This window comes from Cetorhinus maximus, chromosome 30 (genome assembly GCF_964194155.1).
Source record: "Cetorhinus maximus chromosome 30, sCetMax3.hap1.1, whole genome shotgun sequence".
Taxonomy (NCBI): Eukaryota; Metazoa; Chordata; class Chondrichthyes; order Lamniformes; family Cetorhinidae; genus Cetorhinus; species Cetorhinus maximus.
Window position 1 is genome coordinate 7,983,869 of NC_135908.1, and position 14,977 is coordinate 7,998,845.

At 43.3% G+C, this 14,977-nt stretch overlaps 1 protein-coding gene across 3 annotated transcripts in view; it reads right to left on the reverse strand.

Moving 5' to 3' along the window:
- Positions 1–10,304: 10,304 nt before the first annotated feature.
- fes (FES proto-oncogene, tyrosine kinase) overlaps positions 10,305–14,977 on the reverse strand; it is a 43,419-nt gene continuing 38,746 nt past the window's right edge. For all 3 annotated transcript variants that reach the window (XM_078532389.1, XM_078532387.1, XM_078532388.1), the window contains 4 exons: positions 14,316–14,439; positions 13,310–13,467; positions 11,458–11,580; positions 10,305–10,665 (listed from right to left, as the gene is read on the reverse strand). In XM_078532389.1, the coding sequence (XP_078388515.1) occupies positions 10,523–10,665; positions 11,458–11,580; positions 13,310–13,467; positions 14,316–14,439 (548 nt within the window). In that variant the 3' untranslated portion in view covers positions 10,305–10,522. The remainder of the gene's footprint in view (positions 10,666–11,457; positions 11,581–13,309; positions 13,468–14,315; positions 14,440–14,977) is intronic.

Sequence of the window (14,977 nt, forward strand, 5' to 3'; positions counted from 1 at the left end):
TTCAGTGAAGCAAAGTTAGAAAGCAAGGATATTTGGACCAAAGTGAGTCCACCTAATTCAATCACCATTTTAAACTCATACATTTAATGTTCCTTTTAAAAAATCTTTTGATCATATTTCTAAGGATAACTGCGGATGTATTTTGTCACATTAAAATGACACTCCCACCAAATGTACTTTGTCTGGTGTCTGTTTAAAGTCTGTGGGTTTTTGTTGCTTTGGTGAAGATTTACCTGGGAGTGATTAATTTGGGGATTTGCTTAAAAGTTACTGTGGTAGTAATTTGTAGTCACATGTATGTGTTGAATTTCTTGTTAAGTTAATAAATGTTTAATTTAATGTATATAAAAAAATCTGTTGAGGCTTGGTGGTTTTATTCCTGAATTCAGAGATGCATCTCAAACATACCAATTGAAAATATAGGTTATGACAGTTGTTTAAAGTTTCCCTCAGGGATTTTAAATAACTCAGCCTTTGCCAACTGCTGTGTCAGGACAATTGGGGGCTCTTGGCGGGATAATATTTGTAATTCCTTGATTGGTGAGTCTCAAGATTGCGACTATGAGAAGCACTTTGAATTCAGGAGTTGGTGAGGTATTTTTAGAAGTGGTGAGACTGCAAGATGACTTTGGCAATTGCTAAGACTTGTCTGGGAGCAGAAGTTATGACTGATTGGGTTACAAAAAGTATCCAAGGATAAGTTAACAGAGTTGGCAGATAAGTTAAAATTGGGGTTACCTGCAGGGGCTAGGAAAGCAGATATAATTGAAGTGATATCACAGCATTTGAAGTTGGAAGTGATACCTGACGCTAGTGAGTCACAGCTGGAGGTAGTGAGACTTCAGCTTGAAATGAAGAAGCTTGAATTTGAACAAGCAAAGGAATTGAAAAAAAACTGGAATTAGGGGCAGCAGAACAAGAAAGGGAAAAAGAAAGATTATTTCAAAAGATATGGGAATGCGAAAACTTGACCTCCAGAGAGAAAAGTTAGCTATGGAAGAGAGAAGCAAGGAAAGAGACAGAGAACATCAACTCAAAGGGCTGGATGTTAAAAAAGAGACCTCAGATTCTGAGGAGAGTTCTGATGATGAAGAAACCTTCAACCTAAAACTCAGTAGAGGGATATTTAAATTTGTAGAAGCTCTTCCGAAGTTTGAAGAAAAAGATATTGAAGCATTCTTTATTTCACTTGAGAAGCTAGCTGAACAGGTGAAATGGCCACAGGAGTACTGGACGGTATTTTTACAGTCTAAGTTGCTGGGTAGAGCGCATGAGGTATATGCTTTGTTGTCTGAAGAAGTATCGGTGAATTATGATATGGTGAAAAAGGTTATTTTGAGTGCATATGAGTTGGTTCCTGAGGCATACAGGCAGAAATTTAGGAATATGAGAGAACAGCCTGGGCAAACTTGTATTGAGTTTGAGAGAGTAAAACAAAATAATTTTGACCGGTGGATAAGGGCATTAAAAATAAAGACAACATATTCAGTTCTTGAGGAAGTAATTCTTTTGGAAGAATTTAAAGACTGAATCCCTTCGGTAGTGAGAAATCATGTGGAGGAACAGAGGGTTCAAACTATAAGACAAGCAGCAGAGATGGCTGTGATTATGAGTTAGTTCATAGAACTAAACCTTTTATTGTCACCCTTTTAAATTGGAAAAGGATAGAGACATGGGCTAGTAAATCGTTAATGTGGTGGGATAGTGATATTTGTTGTTCAGAGGGAGTATTGCAGGAGCAGGTGATAGTAAGTGAAGTTCATGGAGATGCTAAATCTATTCCATTGTGGAAGGTAAATTTAAAGAGCAAATGGAGGACAGGTGAAGTTAATGTTGGAGTAGTGGAACAATTGCCCATTGCAGGGGTTCAGTTTATTCTGGGTAATGATACAGCTGGGTCACAAATGTGGGTGATGCCTATGGTAGTTGAGCAGCCAGTAGAAGTGTTTTCAACAGAGGTGTTACAGAAGAAGCATTTTGGATTGTTTCCAGATTGTGTGGTAACGAGATCTCAGGATTGTAGATTGAAACCAGAAAAACAACAAGGGCAGGCAAGGCAGTTCAAAGGCAAAAAGGTGCTAAAATCCAATTAGCTGGCACTGTGTTTGATAACATTGTTCAGGAGGAAAGACTACAGGACAATTCAGCTGAAGTGTTTAACTCAAGGAGGTCAGAAAAATGATTTGTAATTAAAATAGTTATATCAGAAAGCTTATTCAGAAACAGAAGCAAAATTTATTCCAGTATGTTATTACCTTAAGGGAGATATCTTAAAGAGAAAATGGAGGCCGGATCATATCTCAGCAAATGAAAGCTGGAGTGAGGTGCATCAGATTGTTATCCCATTAGGGTATAGAAATGAGATTCTAAGGATTGTTCAAGATATTCCAATGGAGGGAGGGAGAAATTTAGAAATTAGTAAAACACAGGAAAAGATAAGAGGTATTTTTTTGGCCAGGATTACATAGGGGTGTAGTCAAGTTCTGCAGAGCCTGTCATACATGTCAAGTAACAGGGAAACCATAAGCAGTGATTAAGTCGGCGCCTTTAATCCCAATACCAGCATTTGAACAACGTTTTACTGGGTTAAGATTGATTGTGTAGGACCCCACCCTCAAACTAAAAGGGGAAGTTATTACTTACTGACAATAATGGATGTGTCTACCAGGTTTCTTGAAGCGATATCTCTAAGAAATATTACAACCAAGAAGATTGTGAAGGAACTAATTAATTTTTTTACAAGATATGGCTTACCTAAAGAAATAAAATCAGAAAGGTTTCAAATTTCATGTCACAGCTATTTAAGGAGGTAATGAACAATTTGGGGATAAAATAGTTTGAGTTAACAGCTTATCATTTAAAATTTTTTTATTTATTCACAGGATGTGGGCTTCGCTGGCTGGGTCACCATTTATTGCCCATCCCTAGTTGCCCTTGAGAAGATGGTGGTGAGCTGCCTTCTTGAACCGCTGCAGTCCATGTGGTGTAGGTACACCCACAGTGCTGTTAGGGAGGGAGTTCCAGGATTTTGACCCAGCGACAGTGAAGGAATGGCGATATATTTCCAAGTCAGGATGGTGAGTGACTTGGAGGGGAACTTACAAGTGGCGGTGTTCCTATCTATCTGCAGCCCTTGTCCTTCTAGGTGGTAGTGATCATGGGTTTGGAAGGTGCTGTCTAAGGAGCCTTGGTGAATTCCTGCAGTGCATCTCATAGATGGTACACACTGCTGCTACTGAGCATCGGTGGTGGAAGAAGTGAATTTTTGTGGATGGGGTGCCAATCAAGCGGACTGCTTAGTCTTGGACGGTGTCCTGCTTCTTCAGTGTTGTAGGAGCTGCACTCATCCAGGCAAGTGGAGAGTATACCATCACATTCCTGACTTGTGCCTTGTAGATGGTGGACAGGCTTTGGAGAGTCAGGAGGTGTTATTCGTCACACGATTCCTAGCCTCTGACCTGCTCTTGTAGCCACAGTATTTATATGGCTAGTCCAGTTCAGTTTCTGGTCAATGGTAACCCCCAGGATGTTGATACTGGGGGTTTCAGTGATTGTAATGCCATTGAACATTAAGGGGCGATGACTGGATTCTCTCTTGTTGGAGATGGTCATTGCCTGACACTTGTGTGGTGCGAATGTTACTTGCCACTTGTCAGTCCAAGGCTGGATATTGTCCAGGTCTTGCTGAATTTGGACATGGACTGCTCATCTGGAGTCACAAGGAACTTTGGAAAGATGGCATCAAATTTTAAAACTCATGATGAAAGCTTACTGTCAGGATTATCCACAGGATTCGGATAGGGGAATTCCATTCTTATTATTTGCTATTAGGGACGCTCCTAATGCATCTACTGGTTTTAGCTGTTTTGAACTAGTTTATGGTCATGAAGTAAGGGGACCACTGACATTGATCCTTGAGAAATTGGTAAGTCAAGATTCAGAAACTATTCTCCTGGATTACGTATCAAATTTCAGGGAAAGATTGAGCAGAGCATGTGAGTTGGCCAGGGTACATTTAAAGATATCACAGCAAGTGAGGAAAGTGAAGGCAGATAAAAAAGCTAAAGCTCACAGTTTTGTTTCTGGAAAAAAAGTACTAGTTTTGTTACCAGTACTAGGTGATTCATTAAATGCAAGATTTAGTGGGCCTTACAGGATTGAAAATAAATTGAGTGAAGTAAATTATTTAATAAATACTCCAGATAGAAGAAAGAAGCAGAGGGTGTGTCATGTAAATATGCTTAAAGAGTTCTTTGACAGGAAAGAGGAACAAGAAGAAGTATTAATGATGGTGGATGATGAGAAAGAGGTGGAAGTGCAGGGCTCTGAAATTGAATTTCTTCTAATCAAATTGGATAATGAGGGGATACTTGAAAGTTTAAATGAAATATTGAGTTACCTTCCAAACAAGTGTCAAAGTGATTTGGAAAAGCTATTGCAGTCACACAAACCTATTTGTGGAAATAAATTGGAGAAGAAAGATTTAGCTATACATGATGTGTCTGAACAGGTTTCATCTTCCATAAGGCAACATCCTTATAGATTAAATCCGGCAAGGTTATCACAAGTACAAAAAGAAATTGACTTCATGCTTCAAAATGATATCACTGAGTCTAGTTGCAGTAACTGGAGTTTGCCTATTGTGCCAAACCAGATGGAACACAAAGCTTGTGTGTGGACTATCGAAAGGTGAATGTGGTGACAAAAGCAGATTCATATCCTACACCATGATTGGAAGATTGCATTGAGAAAGTGGGACAATTGAAATTTATCACAAAAATTGACTTGCTAACAGGATATTGGCAGGTACCGTTGTCAGATAGAGCAAAGGAGATATTGGCTTTTGTAACGCCAAGTGGACTATATCAGTTTAAAGTCATGCCATTTGGTATGAAGAATCCACCTGTGACATTTCAAAGACTGACAAAGTAATTGCAGGCCTAAGCAATTGTGCTGTTTATATTGACAATCTAATAGTTTTCAGTCCTACGTGGAAGGAGCATTTACAGCATCTGGAAGAATAATTTACTCAATTACCAGAAGCTAATTTGGTGATGAACTTGGCTAAAAGTGAATTTGCAAAAGCGCAAGTTATGTATCTAGGCCATACCATTGGACATGGTAAGGTGGCTCCGAGAGATGTGAAAGCCAAGGCTATCATGGATTTCCTAGTGCCTACAACAAAACGAGAAGTTTTGGGATTTCTGGGCATGAGTGGGCTTTACTGGAAATTTGTACCAAATTTTAGCAGTGTGGTTGCTCCACTGACTGAACTATTAAAAAGGAACAAGAAGTTTCAATAGACACTAGAGTGCCAGAAGTCATTTGATAGTTTGAAAACTGTATTAACTGTGACACCAGTTTTGGCAGTATCCAGTAATGCTAAGCAATTTAAATTGACCATTGACACAAGTGATATAGTCATTGGGGCCGTACTGTTACAAGAAGATGACACTTTAAATTGAAAAACCGACAGGGTATTTTTCATGGAGGCTGAATGTACAACAGAGAAGATATTCAATGATCGAAAAAGAGACCTTGGGTTTGGTGTTAGCGTTGCAGTATTTTGAAATTTATGTAGCAAACAATCCATCTGAAACAATTGTTTATACAGACCACAATCCTTTGAAGTTTTTGGACAAGTTTCGAGACAAAAGTGCAAGACTTTTCAGATGGAGTCTATTATTACAACCATTTAAGTTGCTGGTGGAGAAAACCTGTTCGCGGATGCATTATCAAGAGTTTGAAGGTTAAAGGAAAATTGGACATTTTAAAAAACCTGGACACTGAACTGGAGTGATTTCTGTTGATACCAAGGACTTGGGTACATATTGTTATGTTAATGTATGCATCTAGTAATATAATAGTGTAATAAGTATGGGCGATAGTGTGAGATGGGTTATTAAAAAATGAAGCCACCTTTTAAAATCATGATGGTTCATTTTTCAATAGGGAGGGGGATGTCATGAAGAGATATGAATGTGTATAATGTTATTGGAAATTAATTTTAAATTGGACTTGTAGTAGGGTCTGTGTCTGTGGGTGTGTATGTGTGGCTTAATTGGATTAAAGCCAGGTAGTCTGGGTGCTTTGATGTATAGTAGTTTGAGATGTTAATTAAATAAATTTGAAACTAGAAGGTAAAGCACACATTTGCATTTGTTGAATAAACCATTCAAAAGAAGGGAGTAAAATCTTGCACCTAGCTAGGAGACACCAAGCAATAAAACTGGTGCTATGAAAGGGGTTTTATTGTTAGAAGAGGTGGAGTTTAAAGACCTAGTGATACAATGAGAATTTACATGCAAAGGGAAAGCTAGGTATAAACAGAAAGAAGTTTTGTATGTGTAGGTCAGAGGCATGTAAGATCTAAGCAGCCTGTAAGCCCTACAACTGTGTCTGCAAAGGAACCAAATTACAAGGAACCTCAATTTGAATTCATAAGGTCAAATGTGCTTTGCCTGGTGTCTGTTTATAGTCTATGGGTTATTGTTGCCTTGGTGAAGATTTACCTGGGAGTGATTAATTTGGGGATTTGTTTAAAAGTTATTATGGTAGTAATTTGTAGACACGTGTATGTGTTTAATTTAATTGATATAAAAGCCTCTTGAGGCTCGGTGGTTTTATTCCTGAATTCAGAGCTGCACCTCAAACATACCAATTGAAAATATAGGTTATGACAGTTGTTTAAAGTTTCCCTCAGTGATTTTAAATGTCAGCCTTTGCCAACTGCTGTGTCATAACACATTTCAAACCTCGCTTCTGTTTTGATAAGTCAAAAGCTCCAGACTAGCTGTCTCTAATTCAATTAAACCCCCCTCCCCGACACACACACACATCCACACAGAGAAACTAATCCAAACCCCACTATTAACCTACCTTCACAACAAATCACAATAATGTTATGAAAATGATTATATTTTCATGACGGAGGTGCAGACTCCCAGTGTCCAGTCCATATTATCAGCACAACTGGTCTGAAGCAGGGGATAATAATCTATAACTAAATTTTCAAATGCATTATACACCATTCTAGGGCAGACGATAATTAATTAGGTCACTGTAGTTTATTTCACCCTCCATTACAGTAAACCATTTCAACATAAAAACGAAATAACTTATAGTCCAGTTTATTACATAGCAGACTGTTGCACTTCTGTGGTTCATTTTCACAGTGTAATACATTTGACTGGAGCGGTTGAGGTTTCTGTCACTATGGCCCAATTGGGTGCATACCATAAAACATGTCGACCCACGCGGACTGCAGCAGTTCAAGATGGCAGCTCATCACCATCTTCTCAAAGGCAATTAGGGATGGGCAACAAATGCTGGCCTAGCCAGCGATGTCCACATCCCATGAAAGAATTTTTTTTTAAATTAGGAGGCTACATTTAAAGCTTAATCTGTTACAGAGACTAACAGATGCTCATGTTCCAACTTTAAGATTTAACACTAGTGCGAAATACAGAATTAAAAAACACCTTTTCAAACCTCCAGCACCATAAAATTCAAATAGGTGAAAACAACAGGAAATCTAAGCACAAATGTAACGAAGCTGCCTGAGCGGGTTGTTTGGGTTCAGAGGTAAGGATTGGTCTGAGGCCACAATTTGTACATCCCTGAATTACACAGCTGTAAAACAGGGGATAGTTAATTCCAAGATAATAATTCACCATCAGTTAGAATGAACAGGAGGATTGTGTAGGCTAATTAGTTAATGGTAAAAATTTCCCATTTTAACAAGATGGCTTGGTCTAGATGATGGTCCAGAGGAGATTCACAAGAATGATCCCAGGAATGAAAGGCTTAACATATGAGGAACGTTTGAGGACTCTGGGTCTATACTCGATGGAGTTTAGAAGGATGAGGGGGGATCTGATTGAAACTTACAGAATATTGAAAGGCCTGGATAGAGTGGACGTGGGGAAGATGTTTCCATTAGTAGGAGAGACTAGGACCCGAGGGCACAGCCTCAGAGTAAAGGGAAGACCTTTTAGAACAGAGATGAGGAGAAACTTCTTTAGCCAGAGAGTGGTGAATCTATGGAATTCATTGCCACAGAAGGCTGTGGAGGCCAGGTCATTGAGTGTATTTAAGACTGAGATAGATAGGTTCTTGATTGGTAAGGGGATCAAAGGTTACGGGGAGAAGGCGGGAGAATGGGGTTGAGAAACTTATCAACCATGATTGAATGGCGGAGCAGACTCAATGGGCCGAATGGCCTAATTTCTGCTCCTATGTCTTATGGTCTTCTGGTTTGTAGGGGAGCTTCATTCTGTATCTAACCCCTTCTTGGTGCAGACACTGGTTGCTGAAATAGAAAGTTTGGATAATCTTTTGTTCCTTCATTCTTAGGATATGAGCATAGCTAGCAAGGCCAGCCTTCATCACCCATCCCTCAAGCTCTAAGTTAAACGCATGGTGTCACTCCCCCAGACTTGGGGTACCTTCAATGGTTCAGCTACTTAGGGGAGTGAGCAGGTTGAATCGCAGTCCATGTTGTGTTGGTGCAGCAGCTGGGGTGTGACAACTGGCCTTAGCAAACAGCAGGTTGAGGAGAGGTTAATAAAGGACTGTCTCAGGTTCAGACGCTTGACCGCTACCCCAGTGATTCTGACTGAGTGTCGACGATCTTGGGTGAGGATAGCGTTGGGTGGATCAGTGACATTCCTCCACAGTTGAACAGCCTTTAAGTGTGAAGGCCGGCAACCAGGCAGGTGAGATAGGGATCATCGCCTGTAGCATCCCAACCAGGACTGGGGAAAGCTGGTTGGACAAAGGAGCAGGAGAGAGGATGCCTGATAGGAATAAAGTTTGTTCTATTTTGCTTTGGCCAATGGAATGACCTAATTTTTCCTCATAAGCAGAGAGAACAAAATTACCATAAATACCCAGAAGTTATTCCTCAGTGACCATATATTCTTCAGTTGGGTTTCTAACTGGCTCTTTTAGTGCTGGGGAGGGGAGACACTTGGGGAGAGATTTGTCTCGATGCCAATTTCCATCCCATGAGGCACTTTTCTTACAGTGCCCAGTGGGCTCTGTGTGGTCTCATTCCAAGATCAACTGAGCGTATACTGAGTACCTCCCCCTGTCTGTTCAGGGCGTTTTGTGAGTTGTGTGTGATTGGCCTCAGTACAGTCCCTCCTGTTTATGGAAGAATGGGAACATTCAAGCTAGTGCAGTAGTGATTTCTTCTGAAGCAAAGGCAGAAGCAAAGTGCCAGGACAGTGTAAAGGGAGCGTCATTTTGTATCTAACCCCTGCTTAGTGCTGACACTGGTTGGCTGAAACAGAAAGTGAAACAGTTTAAACACCACCCCCACCCTCACAACTCTCCCCCCCTCACCCCCTTTCCCACTCTCACAACTCTCCCCCCGCCTCCTTTCCCACCCTCACAACTCTCCCCCCCTCACCCCCTTTCCCACTCTCACAACTCTCCCCCCGCCCCCTTTCCCACCCTCACAACTCTCCCCCCCAACCCCCTTTCCCACGCTCACAGCTCTCCCCCCGCCCCCTTTCCCACCCTCACAACTCTCCCCCCCAACCCCCTTTCCCACTCTCACAACTCTCCCCCCCTCACCCCCTTTCCCACTCTCACAACTCTCCCCCCCTCACCCCCTTTCCCACCCTCACAACTCTCCCCCCCTCACCCCCTTTCCCACCCTCACAACTCTCCCCCCTCACCCCCTTTCCCACTCTCACAACTCTCCCCCCCTCACCCCCTTTCCCACACTCACAACTCTCCCCCCAACCCCCTTTCCCACTCTCACAACTCTCCCCCCCTCACCCCCTTTCCCACACTCACAACTCTCCCCCCCTCACCCCCTTTCCCACTCTCACAACTCTCCCCCCGCCCCCTTTCCCACCCTCACAACTCTCCCCCCCGGCCCCTTTCCCACCCTCACAACTCTCCCCCCCGCCCCCTTTCCCACCCTCACAGCTCTCTCCCAACCCCCTTTCCCACTCTCACAACTCTCCCCCCCAACCCCCTTTCCCACCCTCACAGCTCTCCCCCCGCCCCCTTTCCCACCCTCACAACTCTCCCCCTGCCCCCTTTCCCACTCTCACAACTCTCCCCCTGCCCCCTTTCCCACTCTCACAGCTCTCCCCCGCCCCCTTTCCCACCCTCACAACTCTCCCCCCGCCCCCTTTCCCACTCTCACAGCTCTCCCCCCAACCCCTTTGCCACCCTCACAACTCTCCCCCCCCCGCCCCCTTTCCCATCCTCACAGCTCTCCTCCCCAACCCCTTTCCCATCCTCAAAGCTTTCCTCCTCCCAGCCAACTCTTACCACTCTGACCCAGACCCCACCCCTCACCCCCAACTAACCCAAAAAAAACTTTGTGGAAATATTTTGTTTGTATATTCTTTGGATATGAGTAGAGCTAGCAAGGCCAGACTTAATCACTCATCCCTAAAGCTCCTAAGTTAAACACACGGTGTCATTCGCAGTTCTGTTAACCTCTGTGTCACACTGAGGGAGATAGGGAGACGGTTTAGAGAAGCAATCGCTTCCAGTTTCATCTCCATTTTTTCCTGATTGTCAGAAGCTCCTGGTGAACAATGCTGAAACTCGGCCGTTTCTTAGGATCGTATTGCCAACAGCGACACATGATACTGTAAATCTCCTCTGGACAGGATTCCGGGGCACTGAGTCGATAACCTAGAGTCAAGGAACAAATCGATTAGCAAATCATCTCCTCAGAACATATTTCCTCCTCTCCATCAGGTGCTGTTTTTGGGGTTTACAAACTTGGTACGTTACCAACATGGGCATCCCCCACGTGAGAGACTATGAGGCAGCATTCCTCATCAATAATGAAAGAAAATGCAACACTTCCCATTTTGGGTTTACCAGCGTCAACATCAAACATTCCCAGGACAGGTACAGCATGGGGTTAGATACAGAGTAAAGCTCCCTCTACACTGTCCCCATCAAACACTCCCAGGACAGGTACAGCACAGGGTTAGATACAGAGTAAAGCTCCCTCTACACTGTCCCCATCAAACACTCCCAGGACAGGTACAGCACGGGGTTACATACAGAGTAAAGCTCCCTCTACACTGTCCCCATCAAACACTCCCAGGACAGGTACAGCATGGGGTTAGATACAGAGTAAAGCTCCCTCTATACTGTCCCCGTCAAACACTCCCAGGACAGGTACAGCGCGGGGTTAGATACAGAGTAAAGCTCCCTCTACGCTGTCCCCATCAAACACTGCCAGGACAGGTACAGCGCGGGGTTAGATACAGAGTAAAGCTCCCTCTACACTGTCCCCATCAAACACTGCCAGGACAGGTACAGCACGGGGTTAGATACAGAGTTACGCTCCCTCTACACTGTCCCAAACAGAGTGAGAAGGTGGGAGGTGAAGCTGTTTATGAAAAAAAAGATGTAACCAGTGTTTTTTCACATGTCCTCATTGCTTTAAGATTATCTTGTGTTAATTCTCACCTTGTTCAACCTCCTCTCGAGTTTGCTGATTTGTCATGGTTGGGTATGGTGTTGAACCCAGGGTGAATGTCTCCCACAGCAGTATCCCATAACTCCAGATGTCACTCTCAGTTGTGAACCGCCCTGTGAAGTAATCAATTCGGTAAATGGACAGAGATAGAGATTTTAAAGATGGTCAGTCAACATCGGAACGGCATTCATGTTTTGGAGTCAAGGTCTTTGATCAGTTTTGTTCAAAGTTTTACACTGGAATGATGAACCGTCCTTTACTCCTGCAGATGCTGCCTATCCTAGGGATATAGGAACAGGAGGAAGCCATTCTTCCTTTGAGCCTATACCAACTAGATGATATCTGTATCTCAACTCCATCAACCACCTTCTGTAACTCTTAACGTCTTCACCTAACAAAGATCTATCAATCTCAATTATGAAATTTTAAATTGGCCTCAGCCTCCATGGCTTTTTGGGGGAGCGAGTTCCAGAGTTTCACTACCCTTTGCGTGAAGAATCGCTTCCCAACATCACCCTTACATGGGCTAGCTCTAATTGTAAGGTGATGCCCTCTTGCTCTGGATTCACCCACCAAAGGAAACAGTTTCTCTCTGTCGAGCCTATCAATTCCTTCACCTGCCTCTTGTTCCCAGGAGTTTCTATCTAACAAACACAAGGGGGATTTGACAAACTTTTAAAAAGCAATTTGGGCTCCTGACATTGTGTGACAGTGGGAAATGGTGATAGTGAGTTGGCAGGCAATTTTACATCGCTTCTCGCATAGATTTTATCCGCTGGCAATATTCTGTCACGCGTTTCAAACTGTTGCACAAATTCAGGATCTGTAACACCTCCAAAGCGTTAATGTTCCTTATCCCAAAACATAAATAAATCACGGGAAACAACGTGTGAAAAAAAGAATGCTGATGACCTCCTCTGATTTTCCAATTCTAGCTGCATAAGAAGCTGAATAAACATCACAGCTTTAGGATGACAGCCCCTGGTGTAGCAATGAAGTTACACACACCAGGTCTCATGGCCTTAGAGGCTGTAGGAGGAGAAGGAACAAAAAATCAGCCAGGGCTCTCGATCAATACTGAGCATCCACTGAACAGCGTGAGTGCAGACAAGGTCGATCTCAATTTTTAAAAACTGTTCATGGGATGTGGGCAAAGCCAACATTTGAGAAACTCACCAAGGCTCCTTAGGCAACACCTTCCAAACCCACAACCATGACCATCTAGAAGGACAATGGCAGCAGACACATGGGAACACCACCGCCTGGAAGTTCCCCTCCAAGTCACTCACCATCCTGACTTGGAAATATATCGCCGTTCCTTCATTGTTGCTGTTCCTGGAACTCCCTCCCTAACTGCACTGTGGGTGTACCTATACCACAGGGACTGCAGCACTTCAAGAAGGCAGCTCAAGGGCAATTAGGGATGGGCAACAAATGTTGGCCTAGCCAGCATTTAAAATAAATTTTTAAAAATTCTTGCCCATCTCCAATTGCCCTTTGAAAACAGTTAGGGTCACCGTATACCAGACCAGGTACAGATGGCAGATTTCCTTCCCTTGTGAACCAGATGGGTTTTTAACAACAATCAATTTATGGCTAGCTTTCAATTCCAGAGATTTAAATTCCACCAGCTCTCATGGTGGGATTTTAACCCATGTCCCCAGAGCATTAGCCTGAGCCTCTTGGATTACTAGTCCAGTGACATTACCACTACACCATTGTCTCACCACAACACATCCTGTGGTTGATACACTTGTGAATACTCACTGCAGTGGCAGGTTGCACACTAATGCTCACACTTATCAGCCCTGGTTTTGCTGAACCACGAAACCAAAGACATACCATAATTGAGTGCTTCAGGTGCTGTCCACTTGATAGGAATTTGCTTCATTCCTCCAGTAGAGGAGTACACACCATCCTCCTCTTCTCGAGACATCCCAAAATCGCTGATCTTCAGAACGTTCTTCTCTGAAACCAGGCAGTTCCGGGCTGCCAGATCTCTGCAACACAATCCAAATCAACTCTCTTTTCAGTTTGTACATAGCAAGGTCCCACTTAAATAAAGGACCGCATATTTTTGGCACAGGCAAGCAGAGCCAAACAGAGACAGACAGAGCCAGACAGAGACTGTTGATTTAAGGGACAAACATTGGCCCAGGACAGCAGGGTGAACTTCCCCCAGCTCTTCTTGGGAATAATGTAATAGGATCTTCTATATCCACCTGAGATGGCAGACGAGGCCTAGGTTTACTGTCTCATCTAAAAGACAGCACCTCTGACAGTGTAGTACTCCCTCGATACTGCACTGGAGTTTCAGCCAGGATTCTGTGCTGGGGCAAGAGGAAGGAAAGTCTAAGGAATTCCACTGTTTGAGGTATTATGCATCCTCCAGTGCTTCGATATCCTTTTTATAACGTGGAGACCAGGCCTGTGAACAATACTCCATTAGTCAGTCACCACAGGGGCATCTGCAGTGAACTACAGTTGACCCTCAATGCCTTCCGACTAGGAAAATGGGGGTGAGAGTTCACCTAAATTTCCACTCGTGTTTGAGAGCCAGAGGCTGCAGTCGGGTGAGAGCAGGGTTCTTGTCCGCTCTGAGGTTTACCGTAACCAGACAGCTACAAGCCAACGCTCGAGCGTCCAAGCTCTTGGACAAATAATAACCATTATAGGGAAGGTAGCGCAGGGTGTCCAGCTGAATCCACTCTCCACCCGCCAACTTCCCCCCCATCAAAAGGTAAAAACATAGTGACAGATAGCGACAAGCAAACTAATAATCAGCCCATTCTGTGTTTGCACACTCCTGTAGGGTCAGAACAGTTCCCGGAGATTATCCTGTGCTAACCTGTGGATGCAGTGCTTGCTTTCCAAATAGGCCATACCAGAAGCAGCATTCTCCGCCATCTTTATCAGGTCCTTGGTGCTAAGATTATTTGCTTCATTGCGTAAAAATGTCAAGAAATCTCCTCCTGAATGAAGAAAATATCAAGTGAAAAGGCTTTTTTCTTGATGTTTTAATGATATAATGAGTGATTTGAAACATCTCTAACATCTCACAGTTCTGATGAAAGGTCATTGACCTGAAACGTTAACTGCGTTCCTCTCTCCGCAGGCGCCGCCTGACTTGCTGAGTGTTTCCAGCATTTTCTGTATTTATTTCAGATTTCCAGCATCTACGGTACTTTGCATTTATAAACATACAAATTAGGAGCAAGGGCAGGCCATTCAGCCCCTCGAGGCTGCTACATTGTTTGATGAGATTGTGGCTGATCTGATAGTGGCCTCAACTCCATTTTCCTGTCTACTACCCCCTACTCCCCCATACTCTTTTGACTCCCTTGTCAATCAAGAATCTATCTAACTCAGCCTTAAAAATATTCAATGATGCAGCCTTCGCTGCTCTCTGAGAGAAAAAAATTCTCCTCATCTCCTGCTTAAATGGAAGACCCTTATTTTTAAATTGGTGTTCCCTAGTTCTAGCCTCTCCCACAAGGGGAGACATCCTTC